The 24,469-nt window shown below is 41.1% G+C and overlaps 2 protein-coding genes across 3 annotated transcripts; one reads left to right on the top strand and one right to left on the bottom strand.

Annotated features, from left to right (window-relative positions):
• Positions 1-261: 261 nt before the first annotated feature.
• On the bottom strand, positions 262-6,257 carry klhl42 (kelch-like family, member 42). Its single transcript, XM_005934241.3, has 3 exons — positions 5,072-6,257; positions 4,805-4,998; positions 262-2,606 (listed from the first exon to the last, which is right to left on the bottom strand). Exons 1-3 carry the CDS (start codon positions 5,833-5,835, stop codon positions 2,152-2,154), a joined length of 1,413 nt encoding a protein of 470 aa, XP_005934303.1. The 5' UTR covers positions 5,836-6,257; the 3' UTR covers positions 262-2,151.
• A 2,093-nt stretch (positions 6,258-8,350) lies between these two features.
• Positions 8,351-24,138, top strand: elapor2b (endosome-lysosome associated apoptosis and autophagy regulator family member 2b). Of its 2 annotated transcripts, none has more exons than XM_005934243.3 (22): positions 8,351-8,642; positions 13,090-13,210; positions 13,307-13,496; positions 13,601-13,748; positions 14,527-14,616; positions 14,701-14,806; positions 14,888-15,037; positions 15,289-15,377; positions 16,848-17,028; positions 17,686-17,814; positions 18,263-18,353; positions 18,466-18,568; positions 18,747-18,884; positions 19,025-19,297; positions 19,394-19,567; positions 20,323-20,512; positions 20,906-21,002; positions 21,087-21,188; positions 21,331-21,457; positions 21,790-21,968; positions 23,448-23,610; positions 23,703-24,138. In XM_005934243.3, exons 1-22 carry the CDS (start codon positions 8,505-8,507, stop codon positions 23,769-23,771), a joined length of 3,048 nt encoding a protein of 1,015 aa, XP_005934305.1. In that variant the 5' UTR covers positions 8,351-8,504; the 3' UTR covers positions 23,772-24,138. The 2 variants fall into 2 exon arrangements, with proteins under 2 accessions (XP_005934305.1, XP_005934304.1); XM_005934242.3 differs by having other exon boundaries at positions 23,700-24,138.
• Positions 24,139-24,469: the final 331 nt, after the last annotated feature.

Below are 24,469 nucleotides of genomic sequence, written 5' to 3'. Positions count from 1 at the left end.
ATTTGTGTCTCTGGCTGAAATGGAACCAGTGAATGTGCAAACCACACTCTCCGTTGTTTTTGTGTGTGTGTGTGTGTGTGTGTGTGTGTGTGTGTGTGTGTGTGTGTGTATGTGTGTGTGTGTGTGTGTGTGTGTGTGTGTGTGTATATCTGATTAGTAGGATAGCATTTAGCAAAGAGAAGACACTGGAACAGACCCCTGAACTTCACCTTTATTGGTCATGACTTAAATGTCCAAACTGTCAAACATCCACTGCAGCAGTTTCAGACTCACTTCTCAAACCTGCACCCGTCCCTCCATTCATCGCAGAAATGAAAACAAAACCTGCTTCAGCAAAAATCAGAAAGTAAACACAGCAATATTGGTTGGTTGCTGGAAATGTAACAGAGTCCTGCATCTTGTGCTTTTTTTCTGTTTTTATCCTTGCAGAAGGCACGTGTGCATCAGTTCATGGAATCGCGCTTTAAGCTTTTCTTAGTGTCTCTCTGAAGAGTAAGACTATGCAAGTGTTCATACAACACATGAAGCTCCCTCTGAAAGAACTTCTGCTCCTTGTACGACTGGCAGTGTAAAACCAAAGCCACGTTATGATTACCTGCCATGTGCAGAGCATTAATGCATGTTGTTTCTGAGATTTTTTTAAGGTTTGTAGTGTGTTGTGCTGTGTTATGTTAAACTTTGATGCCAATGGAGTGTAAACATCAGGAATAACGTGGCCGTTAGATTTGAAAGCATGCTGTTATGCAGCCCTCGTCAGTGCCTCTCATGTTTTGTATGGTCGTGGATGTAAAAGTAGAAAAATGCATTTTAAGTCTGCTTAAGACAAAACAGTGGCAGGCAGGAGATCTGCACAGAGCCTAACTCGGTGTGTCATGTCTCATTTCAAAGGCGGAGGGGTTTTCAAATCGCCTGAAAACTCTGGGTGCTGAAATATTTTAGTTAAAATAAAATAAAATAAAATAAAGTAGACAGAAAGGAAATAAATAAAACGAATAAAAAGTTTTTCGTAAATTAAAAAAAAAAATCAACCAAAATAAAAATATAAAGAAACTGTCAGCAGTTTTAGTGTTTGCAGTCTGTGCTTACTGAGTCAGCTGCTTCCGAAAAATGTTTTTATTATAATGATTATTCTGAATTTTGTTAAGCCTGGGACCTGCTAAATATCCTCCATGTAGTAATAAATTAAAACATGAAAAACTGGGGAAAAAAAAAAAATGTAATTAAAAAAAGAAATAAAAATAATTAGTATATTTTTTTATTATTCTATTTTTTAATTAAGCTGTATTTAATATTTTCTTTCAGTTTATTTTCTCAGTGTTTTTGTTAAATTATTTTTGGAAAGAGTGTGGACAGAAATGTCACGCTGTAAAGGTTAAAGAGTAACACAGCATGTGAAAAATATGCAGGATCCAGGCTGTGCGCAAAATTAATTTCCAGTTTTTCAAAAATTCATTTTAACTTCACAGTCTACAAATATAGGGAAAACTCATCCCCACAGTGATGCTGCAGACTTTTTAGTCTCTCTGAAAGAAATTCATAGAAACAAAAATGAATATTTTGCATGTTAAACTAGAAGTTTTGAAATTTGGACTCCAGATTGGTTTTCACATGCTGCGTCACACAAAGAGGTTGCTAAAGCTCCTTACGTGATATAATTTACACTATTTGAATTGGAAATGTTTTTCTCATCAAACATCATTTCCAGGACCCTAAAAGACTCTTTTGACCATATGTATGCTGTTCCTCCACCTTTCAAATCTGCAATCCAACCATCATGTGCTCATCCAGATGGTCAGAGGAGACTTTTTGAGGATTGTGGAAATGCCTTCAAAAGGCAAAACCAACTGGTTCTGTGTTTTCTAAACTTCACCTGGTGATTATTTAATGGTGACTGCTGACTTTAACACATGAGAGGCACAAACTGGTGCTACCTCTGATGATGCTTTGGGCCACACTTGTGATTATAGCTTTTCCATTTGCATCCACAGCAGTATCTTTAGCATAGTGCACGTTTTTCAAGCTTTTAAATCCGAGGCACGGCGGTCACGAGGCGTTCAAACTGCCAACCACACCCTGACGCCACAGATCCCCAATGAGTGCAACAATAATTGGTCTGTTGACAGTGCTCGAGCTTTCCCGCCGCTCTGCGTGTCACAGCACGTTAGGAAGGTAAAGTGAGCAGAGCAGCATGTTCTGTCCCAGAGCCGGGAAGCGCCTGAAGGCCTCCCAAGCGTCTGAGAAAATGTTATATTTGAGAAAAACGCGGTGTTCCAGGCTGGTGGGCAGGCTGACGTCCCGGCTCATAATGTAGATGCCGTCGTTGTGCAGCGTGCACGTCAGGTTCAGTCCCGACTTGGACGTGTTCTCCTTCAGCTGGAGCCACTCCCCCGTGGTGACGTTGTACGACTGCACCGTCAGCACGTCCTCCGTTTGGCTGGGACGTCGCCGCCGCAGCCCCGTGTCCAGCTCGTGGGTGTATCCACCCACCAGGTAGATGGTATCCTCCACGGAGAGCATCTGCTGCTTCCGGATGTGAGCCGGGCAGGATCGGAATGTCGTCCAGGTGTCAGAGATGGGGCAGTATCGGAGGATGTTTGTGTTCCTCTCTGTCCGGTGTAATGGGAAGAAGAAACAAAAAAAACTTTACGAGAGTAATTGTTACATATTTAATATTAGAAAGCCCAAAATAAAATTTAAAAAAAAAACAAAAAAAAAACACACAGAATGACTGAATAATTAACAAAGAGAAATGTAAGAATGTGCTCCAACATAAACAAACCGATAATAAAATAAAGAATAGTTTTTAAATCTTATAAAATCTCCTACAACCTGGGAGATGCATTGAAGTTGCTCATCTTATTTAAACAAAAACCCAAATATGGAAGCAATAACCGCTTTGATATCCTGTTCACCCAGCAGTGCTAAATCCCTTATAATTAAGGTTATATAAGAGATAATCCGGGACAAGGTGTCCTGATTATAAACGATATGTTGCTGACTGGTAAAGGGATAAATACACATTAAAATGAAGAGTTTATAGGATTATAAGAAGCAGGAGCAGCTCAGCAGACCCAAATATGAAGGATCCAAACTACCAAAATCTTAAATTACTCAATATAGAAATAATGAGTCATTCAGAGATCAGTCTGGGTGTGTAGTAACTACCTTAAGGTGCATGAGCAGTCCATGCTTTTACTGTAAAAGTTTAATAACTTTTTGTGTGATTTCTCATTTCAATTATATTTTTGTCTTTTTGCTTATTGTATTTATTATTTTTTACTTTACTTAAAATTCTCGTTGGGCGCTAAAATGTGACATGGACATAATAGTTCTAACGAATGCCTTTAGAGGGTTTTTTTTAAAGGGGGTAAAAAAGTGATCTAATTTTGTTTGAGAAAAGTAAACTGCAGCTCAAGAGGAACTGAATCTGAGAATATAAACAGCTGTAGGTAAGAAAGATCCAAAAACGTCTGGTGGGTGCAGCAAAGCCTGCGTCTCTAACAGCCAGCAGGGGGCAGATGGTTACGTTGTACAGAAGTGCATGAGAAAAGGTCCTCGGCTCCCTCTTAGTATTAACTCAGTAAACACTTTGCTGATGAGTTTATGGCTGCAAAGCACACGATGTTTGTTTTGTAAACTGTGGTCCCATTAGAGTCAAAGAGGAGGGTGAAGCTGGATGTTTCAGACTTTGTTATTAACAAATCACCAGAAGAAGCTGCAGTGTGGAAACGCGATCAGATTTGGATAATCACAAATCCTTTATGGTGAGGAACGGAAAACAAAGAAAGGGATGGATGCACTTCTGCATTAACGGTATGTAAAACATCTACTTCAAACTGTCAACAGTGACAAAAAAAACACAAGGACAACGTGACAAACACCACAGCCAACTGAGAGGAAGTGCAACAATGCAACAATAAGAAAATCTGAATTCACACAAAGTCATTTTCAGTTTAACTCACTTTTACTTAGTGACCTCACAGTATAAGGAAAAGACACTGTCCTGGGTATCTGTGTTCTGTTTGTTCCTCTTCTCTCGCTTCTCTTATTTTAAGCCTAATTTTTTCCCCTTGTGACGATTAAACTTAACAAAACAAACATCTTGATGTTTTCAGTAAAACGTATCAGGAAAATGTTTACTGTCTTTACACTATAAACTGCCTTGATATGAGAGTTACAGTTACCTGACACTAAAAGTAAAAAAACAGATGTTCCCTTATGAGCAGCACATGGCGACAGCAGGGAGGAAGAACTCCGTTTAACAGGAAGTCTTCTCCAACAGAATCACCGTGACATACAAACATCTGTTGAGACTAACCAGAGGCTAAAAATACCATACAGCCATCAGGGAGGTTTTTACTCTGTGGAATTAAGTTCTGTTTTTTCCCTTCATTTCTCAGAGGCTTTTTGGAGGAGTTATAACTACAGTGGCATGAAAAAGTAGTAGTCAGGATTGGGTGTGGCTAAAAAAAATGTGGTTAATCACAATTAATTTATGAGTTAACAAGAGGAGTATTTACTTTTTCACACAGGGCAGGTAGATTTGGATAATTTTTTTCTCTTAATAAATGAAATTATCTTTTAAAGACCGCATTTTTTATTTTATTCAGGTTATCTCGCACTGTGGTTTCTGCTGTGAAATGATTCACGTCACCTTCAACCTCTAAATGTGGGCTTTTTTTGCTCCTTAAAAAAAAAAAAGGAGAAAGAATCACTAGATGAAAATTCACAGTTACTCTCCAAACTGTTGTCGGACTGTGTTGGCGTGTTAGTGTATATGCTGCTGTAGCTCCTGTACACACACCTCTCGCAGTGTATCCACCCATGACGTAGATCATACCCTGGCACTCACAGGCAGAGAACTCAGCCAGCGGGTCGGGCATCGAGGAGACGCAGGTCCACCAGTCCTGCTCAGGGCTGTAACACTCCACTGTGCCCAGACACTGGCCTCCCACAGCGTACAGCTTCCCCTGTACAGCCAGCAGCTTGAAGTTGGACCTGCATGAGAAGAATCACTGACTGAAACGCGATGCAAGGCAACCAATGGGGACCAAGCGGGGACTCGTGTTACCTCTTCTGGTTGAGTGGCGCCACCTGGTTCCACTCGTTCCTGCAGGGGTTGTAGCAGTGCACAGCAGAGATCTCCTGACTCGTCATCCTGTACCCGCCAACTATGAACAAGTAGTTATCGAGGATGGCCGACCCATACCCCCTGACGTTGATCATATCTGGAGGGAGGTTGTTGGCGAGAGGCTTCCAGCGCTGCTCCACCTCTCCATACCTCAGCATGGACCAGGGCTCATCCTGATCTGGAACGTCCAGGGACAGGCTGGTGAAGTCTCCGATGGCCACCAGGGTGGCAGTGCCATTCATGCGCATCTCCTTGACTTGGTCCCTGACAGCAGAGGCCAGGCTGCTGAACTCGGGCCGCCTCAGCATGGGGTGGTAGTAGCAGGTCATGTATTTGAGGCAAGCAGTACGCAGGTCGTGAGTCCCATACACCTCGGAGAGGCTGTACAGCTCCACGCAGTTCTCCAGCCGGATCTCCGAAGTGAGGAGCTTAAGGATGGAGGTGACCTGGAGAAAGGAGGCGGTCTCGATCAGATCCTCCAGAGTCTCGTTGACTACCTGGACTTTGGAGGTGTTGATGAACTCCAGGACCAGCTCCAAGCCTAGGACGCTGAGTCCTTGCAGCTGCACCGAGTCCTCCGTGGACTCCCTCATCCCCGAGCTGTACAGAGCTCGGAAGTAGTCGCTCTTCTCAATCAGCTTCTTTTTATTCACCTCGTAGGTTTTGTCATCCATGATGATGGCGATGATCTGCTCGGATGACATGGTGAAGATGGTGGTTTTGGTCTCTCAAGCTGAGTTTTGTCTTTGCTTTCCCTTTCTCAGTCTCCCGAGCCCGTCGCCGTTTACATTTCACCGGCCAGGGAGCTCCGTGCCCGGTCTATATATGGTAATGCTCAGCCCGTAGATCGCCATGGAGCTGGGAAGCTAATCAGCTAGCTGTAGAGGCGCTGCAACCGCTCCCGGATAAACCGGCCAAAAGAAGCTTTTCCCCGTGATGGCATTCCTCCACAACTCGGCCCCACTTTCTGAAAATGTTGGTTGAATATCACGGTTTGTTTCTCAGCCTGCCAGGAACGTTTTCATAACATTTTCCTTGTGAGGGACAATGTCGAGCTGTCAAATTTAACTGTTTTGATTCTGCACCCTACATCATGTGCGTCTTCTTCTTCCATTGGAATTATTGGCAGATTAGGCGTATCGAAGACACCTTACTGCCCCCAGCAGGTCGTTATTAGAATTACATAACATGGTTTGAATAAATGATAAGAGTATGTTAAATATTTGATCCCCTTTTTGATTAGTCTATTTATTTTTGTGATTGTTTATTTATTTATTTCTATTTACTTATTTTATTTGGTTTGGCTAATTTTGATTAGTTAGTTGTTATTATTTATTTAGATTTTTTAATTAAATACAATTTAATTTGGGGTTTTGTCAGAGATGCTATTGGCTGTGGTCACCTCAGCTTGACCATAATTTCTTCATATTTTGGTTCCAAGGAACCAGACTTTCTTGTCATTTTTAAAGTGGGCTTGAGCAGCAGTTCTCCAGGATTTCTGAATATCTTTCAAAGTTTTTCTTTGGACATTGGCTGCTTTTTTAAATCATTTTCAGTCCAGTTCTTGTACATATTTACAGAAGAATGATTTACACTTATTAGGTCATTTAACACTAACCCTTGAGACTATGAAGCACTAAAAAACAATGTTGTGTCTTGCAATAATATATATATATATGACAAACATAAAATGTCAAATAAATATTATCTAAACAAGTAACGGTACCCTGGAGTTGTGTCACTGGCGTTGCTGATTAAGAAAAGCCTTTTATTTTGAAGGAAAACACCGCGGTGCCGACATCTAATGACTTCCTGTAACATGTTTCGTGAAGCGCTGCAAAAAAATTGGTGTGGTGAGTCCAGTATCTCTTTTCATTTTTCAGACCTTTTCTTTTTTATATCGTAATTTCATATGAAGCATTTAGTTGAAGTTGTTAGAGAACTGAAAAAGAAAGAAGAAAGAAATTTTGTGAGAAAAACAAGACTGACAACATGTGGTTTGATGCCCTATAGGTTTAGAATTTTTTTTATAGAAGTTGTCACTGGTGTCACCTTGATGATGAATCACAACAGAGCTGTTACAACTAACTAACACCACCGTTAACCATTAACAGAAATAAAAAGCTCTTCATGAAGTTTTGTAATAATAATAATTAGTAGTAGTAGTAGTAGTAGTAGTAGTAGTAGTAGTAGTAGTAGTAATAGTAGTAGTAGTAGTATTAATCCTGTGTTTGTATGTCTAAATCAATTCCACCCAATCCCTGGGTGGTTTATTGTGTCACTGATGTTACTATGCTTTGGGGTTTGGGGGATTTTTTTCCCCCCATTGTCACAGATCCATTGAATTCTGTTACACTTAAGGGTAAACATCAAATGGATTGTGACACTACTCATTATAACAGTTGCATAGCAAATAAATGGCTTCACAAATGAACAAACACTGTGCAATCAAACTTAACAACTGAAAATAAGAAAATATAATCTCCTGATTTGTTGCATTATGAGTGCAAGTCCGACTACATGTGCTGAAGAGACTGAGGAAATAATATTTATCAAACGCCTTTTAAATTGCAGAAAGAGTGAGGTAACACCATCTAGTCTGTAAGCTGACGTACAAAAAGAGATTAAAAATCATTAATCTGCCTTTTTTGTGAATACTAAAGTGAACAGGTTATGTTATAATATGGTCTATGTGTAAACATTAGAAAAATAAATCAATTTTAGGACATCTCACCATCGCCAAATCGGAGTTTATGTAGAATAAAAAAAATAAATACAGACAGGATGAAATTCAGTTTTAAAAATGTTGGACCCATGTTACAAGGTGTTTTATTTTTAGGTACAACTAGTGATTTTAATCCTGCAGAGAGAAAATTACAAACTAAATAAATGTTTAGAAAATGTAAATTTTTACATGTATTGTATTTTAAATTATAATCTTTTTCCATCAGATGCAGATCTCGTTATTCAGATTAATGATTAACTCTCTTCGCTAACTAATATTCAGAGAGATTTATTTTAAGATCGTACACAGTTTTACTGCGAGAAAGGACACCAGTGTACTGCATATATTTTTAATTTAAAAATAATAATAATAACCACACATTATAAAACCCTGGAGAATAAACCCAGGATAACGGTGTTGTGATAAAAACTGAGGTTCATAGGACGTAACAAGAGAGCTTTAATTTGAAAACCTGTACCGGAAACGATTTTTATTATCAGCCTATTGACGCTGTTGTGGGTGGAGGAGGGGAGAATGGGTGAGACAGGCAGGCGGGAGCATCAATGACAGGGACTCTTCTTGTGCGGCCCGCTTCGAGTACGCGGCTCCAGGCAGCGGACACCCGGCGCTCTGTGACCCGGACTGAGGATGAGGGAGCAGGCGTGGGCCTCCCGGTCCCCAAGCTGCAGCTTTTTACTCAGCATCACCACCACCACCATCATCATCATCATCGCCGCTCATACATCATCAGTTAAAGGCGCCGGAGACCTGCGGCCGTGTAATAAGGTGAGCGCCTGTGCTGTCGTCGTTATTATAATTATAATATCTGCTGCTTTTTAAAACACAGATCCCGCTCCGCTTTGCTTTTTCTTTATCCTAGAATAAATGATCAGGGCAACAAGTCAAAATGGCCATGCAAGAGTAAATGTGCAGAATAGATTAAGATAAAATAAAATAAAATGAAGAAGGATTAAAAATACAAAAATAAATAAAAACAATGTAAGGGCTGCAAGTCGTTTTGCTGCTTTACATTGGCTCGGCTCAGCTCGGGTCCGGATGTATGTGCGCCTCGTCCTTCACGTCGCTGATCGGCTTAAAATGCCGTTCGTGTTGACTATAAACACCCTGCTGGAATCCTTCTCTCATCCCCTTCAGAGCAGCCTCATGCCGGCCAGCCCGACCGGGATTACTCGCTGAGGAGGACAGAGAAAGGCTGCTGGCACGGTTCGCTCTCAACCCTGTAAGGATGACTTGAAGGAATACAAGAAGAAGCTTTTTGCCCTCTAGATGGGGAGATTTTCATGCCAGGACTGATACCCTGTAAATGAAAAAACTAGCATTATCCTTATGGTCACTAGGGGGCGACAGCTGTGATTGAAAATCGAAATCCAGTTATGAAGAAATGTGTGATCCCTGCGCTCGGCAAACACTTATAGCGATTGTTTATGGACTCATTTGCTAGTTTTTTGTAATACTGAACAGATCGAACTCTAAAGTGCCTTGTATTGTGAGATAAATATCCTGCAATATTAAAGAGAGAATGATGAGCCTGTGGGTAAGGACATGGTGAAAGGGGGGAGGAAGAACTTTCTTTTAGCAGGAACAGATCACAGCAAAATGTTAGCATAAATTTATCACAGATAAATATGTATCCTTATCATTGAAGATTAGACTCTGTATAACATGTATATGACAACAAAAATTTCATATGGGTTAAAAAAAACAAGTTTATTTTGTTTGTTAAATCAGGGTTACTTATTTAATATCTTCTCTGTGAATACACTCCTGCATTTTATGATGTCCTGCCTTTACCTGGTCTAGAGAAAAGCTGCTTGAGTATTTAAAACAGAAAACAAAAGAAAATAAAAATAAAAAAGTTAATAAAGTGCATGATAATAATAGAAAAAGAACATTTTTATGACTTTTATTTTATAGTTGTCTACGTAGCTAATCCTAGCTAACATTATCTTGTTAGCTAGATAACTAAGTTATCAGTTACAGCAAACACTGTGGCAGTCACAACTCCATATGATGTCAGACAATATAAATAAACTCTAAATGTTCTGAAAGCTATATATATATATATATATATATATGATTAAAACAGGAAATAACAACTACTGATCATTAACTGGATCAGTGTGCATGTAAATTCAAGCATAGTTCAACTGTGCTTTTACTTTCGAGGTCACAAATTAAGTTTAATGGCCACTTACTATAATTTCCTATTGAAATGCACGATATAAGAGTGTTAGTGAACTTTTCGTCTAACTGTTGGAAAAAAATTATAGAAGCAAATGTCTCTAAATGGTAAATAAAAATGTTTCACACTTAATATAACTCAATAAATAAAAAACTAATTTCTCATCAGAGATTGAATTCTGGGTAATAAAACAGGATCCAGCCTGTGTTAAATAACAGTTCACTGCCGTCAGTTTATAAAATCAATAAAACCTACCGCACCCTGCATCAAGGAGCCGCTAAGCCACTGGGAGCAGTTATCGTTATTAGATTAGATGAGATTCAGCTTGATAGCTGTCACACAAAACATGGAAATACAGCATTTAAAGAGGTGTGAAACGTCTGAACAATGGTACAAAATGAACATTAGTCTAATACATGACGGAAAACATCAGCAAAGTCTTGATCCCCGTTTCCAAGGAACCAGACTTTCTTATAATTTTTTAAGGTGTAAGAAATGTTGAGAAACAGTTCTCCTGTTTTTTAAGCTTTTTCAAATTCATCTTTGTACATTGGCTGCTTTTTCACTCATTTTCAGTCCAGTCCTTGTACCTGACCTTTTTTTTGTTTGTTGAACCTGTTAACACTGACCTATGAAACATTCAAGCACACAAAAGGCACCAAACTCAAGGGGTGAAGCATAACACCCCTTGAGTAGGGGTGTTATGAAAAAAGCGGGCACTGACAAGTTGATTCCTTATTTTAGCCAACAATAGCAGAAATAAGGGATAAACTGTTGAAAATGGTGACTAAACATCATGTTAGGCAGGGAAAAAATAAAAATTACTGGTGGTTTAAACACTGAGTGTAGATGTACATCAAAATAAAGCATGAGAAGTGGTGTTACTGAGGGGGTCTTTACATCACATGAATGGGCTTTCTGGGTAAGTCCGATGAAAACGGTTGGAAACCTGACTGAAAAAGCATAAACAGTAAGCGGTCATATAACAGCTGTGTGCTGTTTTCTAAAGATGACCTTAATACAGCTTCAGAAGTTTCCAGATGTTTTTTTCTGCACTTAAAAAAATACATTGTTAGAGAGATTAGGGTCCTATCAAATCCTCAAACCTCTGCTGCAAAGAGGCACTGAATTTTATCCCGTCCCTGCTCGCTTCCTTCCATGAGTCTCCATGACAACCGGCGTGAGTCACCCAGGAGACCAGCAAAAGGCATTAGCCTGTGGTGTTTTTTTTTTATCAGTGTAACCTTTCCCCCCACTGTCAGCACATTAGCCCTCTTTGTGTGCAGAAACACAGAAAGGTGAATCTGAGCGCAGGCGATGCTGCTGCTCGCACGGCAAAGCCTCATTTTGAATGTTTGCTGGCGTGTTTGTCGGAGGGGGTGCGGCATGAATGGCCACGTTTGTCACTGCGGCGAGGTGATTAGTCATTTAAAAGAGCTCGGGCTTATCTGCACCACACACACACATCTGACATCTGAAAGCCATCGCTCTAGCACCGATTGACTCTGTCAGGTTTATCGCTGTGATTGTTTCAGTTTAATTAGCTGCTGCTCGGATGTCAGTCGCCGCTCAGCTGATTTGTTTGTCCGGTTGAACAGCAGGATCGAGGGAGGAGATGGAGATCTGCCAGAGCGAGGCTTTGTACTCAGAGGAAGTTGCTTTAAAAGTACAAAGAATGCTTTTCTTTGGGTTTTGTTGTGCTGCCGCCACTATTAATGGTTTCACACTGATTAATTTGTGGATTGGTCACCATAATGTGTGAAATTCAAAACTATAAGCTAGTATCACTCAACAAGTCCAATATCAGCTGATGCATGGACAGCTGGCTGGACACTTGACTTGTTTCTGAAATGGAAAACAGGTGAAAACACATGTTACTAATTCCATTAATCAAGTGTAATTTCTGTGACTAGTAACACCCAAGTTTACCTTCTATTTCACATCAAATTAGCTGCTGTGAAATACTAATAGGTGGTATAAAAGACACAAATGAGCATGCCAAAGATAAACCTGATTTCATATATTAAATGAACTTCATATTTTATTCAGTGCGACTTGAAGAAAACTAGTGACTGACACAAAAAAGTCACCAGGAAGGTTTTTATTTGGAGCTACAGATCAATTCAGGTTCCCCATGTGCTCCTATACAACCAGAGGTTGTAAATAGATACATTATAAATAGTATGTAAGACATTTTTTCGTTATTACTTTACCTTTTAGTGCCCTTTATTTTAAAGGGCACTAAAAGGTAAAGTAAAAAAGAGGGCCTGTGGATGAACATTCAGTTCCCTCAATGAGCATGAGGTCACAGCCAGCAGTCCTTTGATAAGATGACCCGCTAACACGCTCTTAATGGACCATTAGATGACCGGTGGATGGTTGCTGTGGACATTGAGGTCAGCCATCTTTTTACCCTGTAAATGTCTCCATGCTCTCCTTTGTACGACCAGCTTTTGTTGAATGTGGAATCAGCAGCAGAGCAGTGTTGTTAGTGTCAGGCTACACAGGGTCAGCTCTTATTGGGGAAGCTATGTTGTACTGTATGTGTGTGTAGCCTGTGCGGGCAAATTAGGCAACATTAGGCAAACAGTGCTAAGGGGAAAAATTTGAAACCACCAGTCATTTTTGGTCCAGTTCAATCTATCCACCAATCCACAGATTTGCTGTTTCGTCCATTAGGCCTTTCATTCTTTACTCACACACGTATGGTATTTAAAATGTTGTCTGCCGTGTAGTTCTTGATGACTCTGAAAGGCACAGGCTTTCATCAAGCCTCACCAGGAAAAACGTGAGGTTTGGCGGGTACAAACAACCTCAACCTGATGACGATTCTAGATGAAAACTCAGAGTATCACAAGCAGTGTTGGGATTCCCTCTGAGGAAAATCTAACTCAAACCCACAAATATGAACCCTGAGTCAGGGAATCATCAACGTGAAACAGTCTCATCTCCTGGGAACCATGAATGGATACCTTATTGATCTTTCTATCTGCGTGTCTGTGTGTGTTTGTGTGTGTGTTCATCGTGCAGTCAGAGTACTACTACCAGTACACAGAGTGTGACAGCACAGGGGCACGATGGAGGGTCGCCATCCCTAGGTCTCCAGGCTCCTGCTCAGACCTTCCTCCTCCGACCAGAGGCACTGACTGCTGTGAGTACCACCACAGTGTGTGTGTGTGTGTGTGTGTGTGTGTGTGTGTGTGTGTGTGTGTGTGCACGTGCCAACACAGCCTCTCTGTTCCCTCAGCCTTCTCATGCCCGGCTGGGAAGTTTTTGGAGATGTCCACGCAGCAGTGCACGCCGTGTGCGGCTGGTTCTTATTCTTTGGGCAGCGGCCTTCGTTTTGACCAATGGGATGCCATCCCTGCAGGCTTCACCAGCTTAGCCAGCTTCCTCGACACCGGGCCGAATGGAGAGGACATTCAGGCCTGTAAAAGGTGGCGCACACAGCATTACCATTACCATGGAGATGGGTATTCATGTATTATTGAATATATAACAAGATGGAGTATGCTGCCGCTGTGTTTTGCTCTCGTTGCAGCTCATCGTGGACACCGCAGGGCGTGTATCTGGAGTCCAACCGTGACGAGTGCACGGTGTCCCTGGTTTATGCCGTACATCTGGAAAAACAGGGCTCTGTCTCCTTCACCTATCAGTACCCCGACAACAACATCTTCTTCGAGTTCTATGTAAGCACCTGTAACTAAAATAGTGAATAAAACCAAGAGTGTTTTATTTCTTGATTTATTGACAATTTAGATGATTAGTGATTGTAAATTGGTTGTAGACGACTACCTGTCTGTAGTGTGCTCGGCCTCTTGCCCAGCTTGGTTGAAGTTGTTTTATTACGGGAGTAACTTGTGTTGCTCATAAACTGCATCCTTGAGGGCGTTGTGAAAAATCTGGTCCAAATCACTCATTTTTAATATGAGATAAGATGAGAATTTTTCATAATTACAGTAGCAAAATGAATAGAGCACCAATAAAAATAAACTATAACAATAATACTACACAATAATAGAATACACTCCACAAAGTAGAAATAAATAAATGTAAACATAAGTATGATTCATTCTATTTATGCTATTAAAAAACTTACATGCAAGACCTTTAAAAGCTTGCTATGAAAGAAGACATTTTTAATTATTCTTACTGGTTAAAGAATAATGAAGGTAGTCAGGAGGCGGCTGAGCTTACCTTTGCACAGAGAAACAGTCATACTGCAGATATTTGTTAGCTGATGAGTTTTGAGTTTGTATGAGCTTGACTTGTTTTTAAGCCTATTTCATACAGATGAAATGTAGTGCTTTAAAAAGTCAAACACAAGGCTGTGCAAGTTTATTCAAGTTATACTCTGGGTGTAGCGTTTGTCCGTATCCATAATGAATTTAATAGCAGGTAATGTTGAAGAAGAGTCATTTTTGCTTGTTTGTGTAGATGATAACCTCTGTGTTAACTTGTTCTCAGGTCCAGAATGAGCAATGCCAGGAAATGGCTCAGACTGACGATCAGAAATGGATAAAAGTCACCAACAACGGAGAATGGGACACACACACGGTGAGCACGTGTTTCTACCTCTGTGTGTGCAAGCTGCTGCAGTATCATGTGATGTGTGGCTCACTGTGTGCACCTTGGCCTCAGGTGAGCCTGAAGTCTGGTACCAACATCCTGTACTGGAGAACCACTGGGATACTGGTGGGGGGGAAGATGGTCAAGCCTGTGCTGCTGAAGAACATCCAAATAGAAGGTAAAAGTTGACCTCCAGCTCACGGTCGGATGCTTTTTGCAGGTGTGCGTATACTTAAAGCATCTCCACACTTTTGTCCAGGTGTCGCCTACACATCCGAGTGTTTCCCGTGCCGACCCGGTTGGTTCAGCCCGACCCCCGGCTCCTCATCCTGCCAGCCCTGCCCCAGCAACACTTACTCTGTGAAAGGGGCGTCCTCCTGTACGCCCTGCCCCGAACACCACTACTCACGTACGTACAGGACGCCCAACAGCACCACAACAAACAGTGTTTACATTATTTCAGTCATAATGAAAACAGTGTAAGCTCTCTCTCATGTTTGACATGGTGAACTTACAGTAAATAATAAGCTTGCACATTTCCTCTGAGGAGACGGCTAAGGAAACACCTTCCCTCATAATAATAATAGATTCATTTAGTTTTAGCACCTCGTTGGTCTCTGCTGATGCTCATCCTGCCTCTGTGTTTGCGTCCTCTCTCAGACGAGGGATGGCCTGAATGTAAGGTGAGGCCACCGTGCTCGGAGAAGGATTACTTCCAGATCCACACAGCCTGCGACAGCGAGGGGAAGGTCAGCAGCGCTTGCATGTTTCATATTTCTCTCTCTCTCTCTCTCTCTCTCTCTCTCTCTCTCTCTCTCTCTCTCACACACACACACACACAATGACCTTTTTAAATACACAAGGACAGATATGCATATAAACACGCCCTGTGTCGCACTCATATGCAAAGTCAACAAGGAAAACCAGAGCGAGTGTATATGTGTGTGTGTGTGTGTGTGTGTGTGTACCATATTTATATATCTTTGTGGGGACCAAAAATTGGAATGCTACTACACTTGTGGGGACCATCAGTCCCATATGGGGACAAAATTCCCATCCCCACAATTTTGAGACTCAAAATGTGGTTTTAGTGTCGGGTTTATAATCAGGTTATGTTAGGTTTAGGCTAAGGGTTATGGATAGGGATAGGTATTATTTTAAGCGGCTAGAGGAAAGCATTATGTCACTTAGAGGTCCTCACTAACATATGAAAACAAGTGTGTGTGTGTGTTACTGCGACTGTCAGTTTAATACTTGTACAATAATTATCCATTTTCAGAAGTTAAAGCAAATCGCTGAATTCACAAGAACATTTTAATCTCTTTGTGAAGCAGAATTAATTTGTGTTAGACTTAAATCCCTCTGTCACATAGCACCTGTCGGCAAGGCGTACTAATTTATACTTATTAATATTAAATTCAAATTGCATTTATGCAGCACCAAATAACAACAGTAGACATTTTATATTGTAAGGTAAAGACCCAACAACATGAAAAAGAAAAAGAAACCCCTACAATCGTATGCTTGGTGACAGTTGGAAGGAAAAACTCCCTTTTAGCAGGAAGAAGCCTTTGGGAGAACCAGGCTCGGTTCTTTGAACATATTTAATATAATGACCAAATATATTAATGAAGAAAATTAAATTAAATATTTTTATAAGCTGGCTTCCTCCGTGCCTGATCATTTTTGTATTTATTTTATATTTGTTTTTAATTGAACTGCTTTAATAGTAACTTTCTTTATTCCTTACTTTTAATCCTTTTGTGCAGCTGGTATTCGTGTATCTAAAATGGTTTCACCTTTTAAATGTTTTACTTACTTTTTGTTTCCTCTCTCATCTCGTTTATTATTTATTATTATTTTTATTTACTTTGTCACATATTTCTGACACTGCCTGTCACGTGATATGTACAGCACTCAAATTTTATACACTGTACGTATGAAAAAACGTGAACGTTTCACACAGAAAGACAGATGTGATTAAAATGCATCATTAAAAGTGTTCGACGGCTCATTTAGTGTTGTAGCAAAAGCAGGTAAAGTCTCTCAGTGCGATAAACAACCCATGAAAACTCAGCCTGAGAGGCAGCATGCCGACTGGCTTTTGTAGAAGTGCACCTTGTTACAGGGCAGTAAAAAAATCTCACCTTTGTTTTTTTAAGGTGTTTGTTTTTGCTTGAGCAGAGTGAATTTCCTGCTTTAAACCTGCTTTGTTACAGACACAGGTGCTGTATCGTTGGGTGGAGCCAAAAATCTGCGTGGAGAACATCACAGGAGCCGTGGAGCTGCCGGCAACAGGCCAGAGAGAGCCCTGCCCTCCCTGCAACCCCGGCTACTACAACAGCAACGACTCCACCTGCCTGCCCTGCCCACCTGGAACGCACTCGGACGGCACCTACGGTAAACCTGCTCACACCTATCCTCGCCGGCCTCACCCTGGTGTTGATAAAATTTAAATCTGTTTTCATCAAACTAAACATCTTTATCATTTCCACTGCTTCGTGTTCATACAAGAGCTGGTTAGCGATACTTATAAATGCTTTAGAAAAGCATTTAAGGTATAAATACATATAGAATTTAAAAAAGCAGTACTCAAATTAAAATAAAATACAAGTAAAAAATGAAAAATGAGTTTAAAGCAGTACATAACAAACATTTACAAAGCAATAAATAAATGCATGTAAATAGATGTGGCATGCTGTAAACTGCTGCAAACATACTATAACTAATAAAAACAATTACAACAGTCATACAACTTGTACACTTAAGCTGGATCCTGTACTTGCAAATGAGCTCTCTTCCAATAAAAACCAAAGTTCATTTAATTCCTTCATTATTCTCCATTCAAAGGCTGGACGTCCTCCCAGCAGTTTAAAAAGCCTCTCCATCTGCTTATATAATGATCACCTCTGTCCATCATTATGAGATGAATTTGTTTAAGATCGACCCGGCTGAAAAGATTGTACAAACACAATTTTGTACCCAGGAGGTAAATGTCATTGTCGTGTCTAAACAGCTTTTATGTGATCTTTGCGTGTGTGTGTGTGTGTGTGCCAGCGTGTGCACAGTGCCCTGCAGGTACCGAGCCGGTGTTGGGTTACGAGTATAAATGGTGGAACGTGCTGCCCTCCAACATGAAGACTTCCTGTTTCAACGTGGGCAATTCCAAATGTGACGACAAGAACGGTGAGCACACGGATGCCTGACACGTTAGTAGATATATTTATAACAATACTTTGTTTATGTAACACCTTCAGCTGCAGACTTTACAAAGCACTATGACAGAAAAGAAAAAGCAGAAAATGTAAAATATTAATTTTCTGGTTAATTACAGTAAAATTTACATGAAAAATGTAAACACAGTGAAGGAAACTACAACACTAGCCATTCCCCGTGTATCTAATCACTAAGAGCAAATGCAGAGGTGACAGTGACAAATGAGTCAGAATGAACACGTCTGGGTGGAAAATGGGCTTTGTGTTGAGCTTGAATTGCGAGCTGAAATCACCTGCAACCACTTTTTACCCATTACTGCTGTACTAATTGTGGATAATGTTGTAAAACAACCTCTCATATGCTGTCATGGAGAATTACGGAGGTGTAATACGAGTGCATCGCGCCTTTTGCTCCACAGGATGGGAGGTGGCGGGAGATCACATTCGCAGCGGAGCAGGAAGTTCGGATAATGACTATCTTATCCTCAGCTTGCATGTCCCCGGCTTCAAGTAAGTCTGTGTGTGTGTGTTTGTGTACAGAGAAGAAACCAGCCTGTCCTAATGATGACAAACAGGATCTGTGTGTTACTAAATGCGAGTTTGTGTTTGTGTTTGGTGACAGGGTCCCAGCCTCGCTTTCAGGGATGACCGGCAGCGAGTTTGGCCGGATAACCTTTGTGTTCGAGACCATCTGCTCAGCCGACTGCGAGCTCTACTTCATGATGGTGTGTGCCTCTTTGTGTTCATTTCCAGCAGAAGGTGGTAATTAGGTGGCTAACTTTACTGAGTGAGTCAGAATGGTCACGTCTCATCATCGAGGTCTGGTTTATAATGGTGTTCTGCGTGTTACTGCTCAGTTAGCAAATCCTTTGTTTTTGTGTTTTATTGGCACGCCCCCTGCAGGACGTGAACAGGAAGAGCACCACAGTGGTGGAGTCCTGGGAGGGCACTAAGGGCAAACAGTCGTACTCGCACAGCATGACCAGAAACGCCTCCGTCACGTATACGTGGGCCTTCCAGAGGACTAACCATGCTCTAGATGTGAGTGATTTTCAGTCGTGTGATTTTTATTCATGGCGTCAGCTGTTAAAGCAACGTTATTAAGGCTCTGCCGAGAGTGAGGCTGTCTCAAATATCGAGATATCCAACAAGGAATTGCGGTGGCATATTTTTGTCTATAGGTCCGTCGTTTCATTGCTGACACGGTGAAGATCTACTCCATCAACTTGACGAACGTGATTGACGGGGTGGCATCAGCGTGCCGTGCCTGCGCTCTGGTACCTCAGAACTCCCAGCGTGCCGGCTCGTCCTGCGTTCCCTGCCCAGCTGGTTTTTACATCGACAGAGACACCAACCGATGCCAGGAGTGTCCCCCCAACACACACCTGGCTGGGCGACAAACCTACGGCCAGGACGCGTGTGTCGCGTGTGGACCAGGAAGTATCAGTAACAAGGTGAGAGCCCTGCAGTCATGATACCTCATTCTGGATCATCATGTTTTAGTACTTTTATCCAGTTAAGAGAAATCATGTTTTTCCTTTTTCTTTCAGGAACACTCCCGGTGCTACAGCGACTGCTCCTTCACCCACACGCTGAACAACCGCACCCTGACCTTTGACCTCAGCGCCCTGAGCGATGTGGCCTCGCTGACCATCGGGCCCAGTTTCACCTCTAAAGGCACAAAATACCTTCATCTGTTCAACATTAGCCTGTGTGGCCACGGGGTAATTGACCTGCTTTCTGCTTACATCAGCCTCAAAAACACTTCAGAGATCAGCCTGTGAAGCAAACGTATTTAAAAATCATTTAAATGTTCTTTTGTTCTTTTTATCTTTCACCTGTTTTTTATTGAATGTTTTAAGTGTAAGGGATATAAGAACTGAGTTTGCTTATCTTGTATGAAGTCACCTAAATTCTTGTGATCTAAAAAACATACTGAGAATTACTTTTTAACGGTGGATATATTGAGGCAGCACGGTGGTTAGCACTGTTGCCGCACAGCAAGAAGTTCCTGAGTTCAATTCCACCATCAGGCCGGGGTCTTTCTGTGTGGAGTTTGCATGTTCTCCCCGTGTTTGTGTGGGTTCCCTCCGGGTACTCCGGCTTCCTCCCACCGTTCAAAGACATGCAGTTTGTGGGGATAGGTTAATTGATTAATCCAAATTGCCCATAGGTGTGAATGTGAGTGCGAATGGTTGTCTGTCCCTGTGTGTTACCCTGCGCCAGACTGGCGACCTGTCCTGGGTGTATGCTGCCTCTCGCCCTATGACAGCTGGGATAGGCTCCAGCACCCCCGCGACCCTGAAAAGGATAAGCGGAAACGAATGGATGGATGGTGGATATATTGTATATTTGACCGTGAGATGAGATGTTCGTGTCCACATCTCGTTAGGATGTAAAGCGGTGAAAAATAGATGTGAAAATAATCTGACATTAGAGAAATTATACACTGACAGATTCATTTTGGCGCTGGCTGCAGGGAAAGAGAGCTGCTGTCTGCACCGATAACGTCACAGACGTGTCCAACAAAGACGACCAGAGCGACGCAGCTCAGTTCGTGAACTCAGTGGACAGCTTTATCTGTCAGTCGACCATCATCCCATCGGATGGGCGGGGCTTCAGAATGGCCATTTCCTCGCAATCCATCAGCCTTGCTGACACTTTTATTGGTAAGGGCCTAAACAGAACTTCCTGAGTCACTCACTTTCAACCACCGCCAAGCTTCTTCATATACATTCCTGGGAGTTTCACTTAGGGTTTAATTACATTTCTCAAGTCTAGTTATCATATGGAATCAAGTCCCATCAGTGGAGGGTGTCTATTTGTAAAGCCTTAACTGACCAATCAGGTTGGATTAAGAGAATTCTGACGTTTCACTATAAGAAAAACTAATGGAAACAATTTGTGAAACAGATTTATTTGGGACTGACTCGTGAGCGCCCCCTGCTGTACCCCTGGGTGAACAGATCACCCAGATTGGTGCTGGTTGAATAGCGTCATGCAGTTTTGTGATAATCAGCTGGTAAAAACTGCCTTGATCTCTCTCCCCTTTGTTTTTTCAGGAGCGACAGTAGACACCGTTCTCAATGGTGTCAGTGCCGAACCAGATCTTTTCCCGGAAAACTCACAGGATGTTCCCGACATCAATTTCTTCTACAGGTAAAAAGAAAAAAGAAAGCTGGAAGCAACAGTCAAATATTTTTGTTGTGTTCAAGTCCCTGATGTGTGTTTGTGTTCCTTCAGTTCAACGCAGGTGACGGCATCATGTGATCTGGGTCGGAGTTCAGTCATCACCGTTCGCTGTAACCCAGAGAAGTCTGAGCGAGGAGAGCTCTCCGTACCCAGGTAGTTGCACGTCAGTTAAAGTGTAGTTTCTGTATAGATTTGATGTTTATTTTTATACTTTGTTAACAAAAACATTCAATAACTAATAGGTAACAAATGTACTACTCTTAGCAGCTCTATAACTGATCTGTGTGTTTGACAGCTCCTGTCCAGCAGGAACATGTGATGGATGCACGTTTCACTTCCTGTGGGAGAGTGCCAGCGCTTGTCCACGTTGCACTGAGGACGACTACCACCGGATAGAGGGAGCATGCAAGGGAGGCGTCCAGGTAACTCACACCTTCCCCATACCTCATTTACTTCACAGAAAGCCGGAGCCTCTCATACTGCCTCGCGCACAGTGAGTGAGTGATTTTGGTAAAACCATGCAAAGTTTTACCTTCACATTGTGAGACATTTTCAAGTTAAGACCCAAAAGTACATTTTTAATTTGCCTCATCTTTTCCACAACATGATTTTTTGCAGGAAAAAACAAAAACAAAACACATTTAAACTTTTATGGTTTAGCCAACACCAGTTTAATAATGTTTTAATGGAACAAGCTGATTTATAACCTGAGAAAACACATTAATCAGTAATGTAAATCCCCTCATGTCATCAGGAAACTCTATATGTGTGGAACGAGCCCAAATTGTGCACCAAAGGAGTGTCTCTGCCTCCCCGGAGCTCCTCCCCGTGTGAGGCCATCGCTCTATGGCTTAAGGTCGGCGTTGGAGGTGGGGCCTTTGTGGCCGTGCTGCTCATCTCCCTCACCTGCTATTTCTGGAAGAAAAACAAGAGGTAATAAGAGGCACCCTAACAGCAGGCCAATGTGCTCATTAAGATCACAGCGAATTGTTATTAGTGGTCAGAGATGTTTGTCTGTGACAGCAAATTCTTCACCCTGAAGGCACCGGTGACAATTTTAATGCCCAGCATTGCAAATCAGTGAATCGTAAACATATTGCAGAGTGAACTCAAAAATCTGTTTGTAACCCTTTATGATTACTATCATCTTGAATGTATTTTAAAGGCTAGCAGGATTGAGAACATGCTTGTGTATGAAAAGAAATAATCTGTCTTTATTATCACCGTAATTGTGACCTCTTATATCTATCTGTCTGTGCAAATACAGCACACTGAATGTTTGTGTATCATGTGATTAAGGTCACTGTAAGTAGATAAACCAAAGAAAAAGTGAGAATATTTAGTGGAGGGAAAGACTGTAGATTTAACAGTGATTGATTTTTTTTTATAAAGAAATTGAATGAAATTTTATTCTAGACATAAGACAAATATTTATAGTTATAGCACAGCCTCCAATCAAGGGTGCGATCCTCGTGTATTTTACCTTACATCATGAATTCATTTGTAGCTAGAGCTTTCACAGTAAAGTTTAAAATTTACACTGGAAATACTTTTTAGTAATGTGTAACTAATTTTAAGTAACGTTTAAGTAACTTTAACTAATGTTTAAGTAATGTTAAGTAGTGCATAATTCCAATATATTTTAGTGGAAAAACAAATCAAATTTCTCTATCTTACACTGTTTATGCATTATATTAGTGTATATCATTAAAGTTCCACTATTGAATTGTCCTCTTATATTACATATAAATATGTAATAAGGGCTGGTCTCCCCTTCCTGCTTAGAAGAAAAAATAAACACCAGCAAACGCTGCAGGGCATAGGCCCAAATTATGTGCTACTTAAAATCACTAACAGTATAATTTGTGCATTACTCCCTTATTCTAGTGTATCCAATGCTAAGTATTTCTATGACTATATAATTACATTGCAATTTCAGATTGAATGTACGGAAATTACTTTTAATTCTAGATTAATTGCACTTTTAGGGCTTTATTATAAAGTGTTAGGAAAAAGGAAAATCACATAAATATTTCCTGAAAAATTACAGTTAACAAAAGAAAGAACAACGAAGATATTTTCAGTTAAGTGAGAATATGGTGAAAAAATATGGAAAAGTGTCAACTATATCCCACAAAGGAAATTGTCTTAATATTAGGCTTTGAAAATGATTATCATTTGACATCAGTGTAAAAAAAGAAAAGAAAAGAAAAGCAGCTCTGTGAGAGATGAGTAACCGGGCATGAAGGGGGTGACTGAGTACATAAGAGGCGTGATTTTCTTCAGAAAGCTGAGTCAAATAGATAAGTCATGGAAAGAATTTCTGTTTAAAAATACACTCGTACCGGATGCTGTCTGATGTTAAATGATACACTGCCTGATTGTGATTCACACCCTGTGGTCTGTGGCCAGGCTGGAGTACAAGTACTCTCGTCTGGTAATGTCTGCCAACAAAGAGTGTGAGCTGCCAGCTGCAGACAGCTGTGGCCTGGCTGAAGGAGAGGAGCCCGATGACGACGTGGTCTACGCCCAGAAACCCTCGCTGCTGGGGAAACTGCGCGCCATTGCCAACAAGGTGTGCATAAAGTAAATTTTACTTCACGTGTAAAGACTTACCATGTCTCTTTGATTTTACACGTAACATTTCTAATATGTGCGTCTCAGCAGGAGGATGGAGAGAGCAGCGAGTCTGTGCAGTTGAAATCCTCACAGTCTGATCGATGGGTCCTGGGTTAAACTGATGCCAGCAGAGGAAGAGCGAGGCTGGGCTGACACAACAGAGGAACAGTCTGTTAGCAATGGTCTCGCTGTCCACCTCCCTACGTGTCTCTTATAACCTCCTTCATTGTGGGAGCACCTCTACACACCCCAGTTTGAGGACAGCATGGACAATGGCTTTAACTCTTCCACCCTGGAATACACAGGAAGCTCCTGCTTTATCACCATGGATGCTCAACAGCAGTTACAGAGAGGAAAACAAGCTTTTAATGTTTGGGGGTTTTTGTATATTTTGTAATTTAATTTGGTATTTTCTGTTAAGAGTCACGTATTTATATTGATGTTATGATGTCAAACCTTTATTAAAGTTCTCTTTGGCTTTGGGGATTTCTGTGTGGATGTTTGGGGTTCACATACAAGCATTAATTATATGACATCATCATCCACTCACTCTGGCTCCTTAACAGACACCTGTTATTTTTAAAGTAGGCTGAGGTCAAACACCTTTAACACATAATTTGCATGTATACCTTTGTAATTGGGAGTGAAGGTTAAAAGCTTGTTTTTATTGTATTCCTGACTTAAGGCCATACTTTTATTGTGAGCTTGGTACATGGGTATTATAAATGATAAAGATGGATGTAGCCAGCTTGGTGTTCTTTGGTTCACTGTTATTTATATCACCACAGCAGTCACCTCAAAGTGCTTTATATTGT

This window comes from Haplochromis burtoni, unplaced genomic scaffold (assembly GCF_018398535.1).
Source record: "Haplochromis burtoni strain Fernald_Lab_line unplaced genomic scaffold, NCSU_Asbu1 Contig_184, whole genome shotgun sequence".
Taxonomy (NCBI): domain Eukaryota; kingdom Metazoa; phylum Chordata; class Actinopteri; order Cichliformes; family Cichlidae; genus Haplochromis; species Haplochromis burtoni.
The sequence above is the reverse complement of the archived record's forward strand: the minus strand, read 5'-3'. Positions and strand labels throughout refer to the sequence as shown.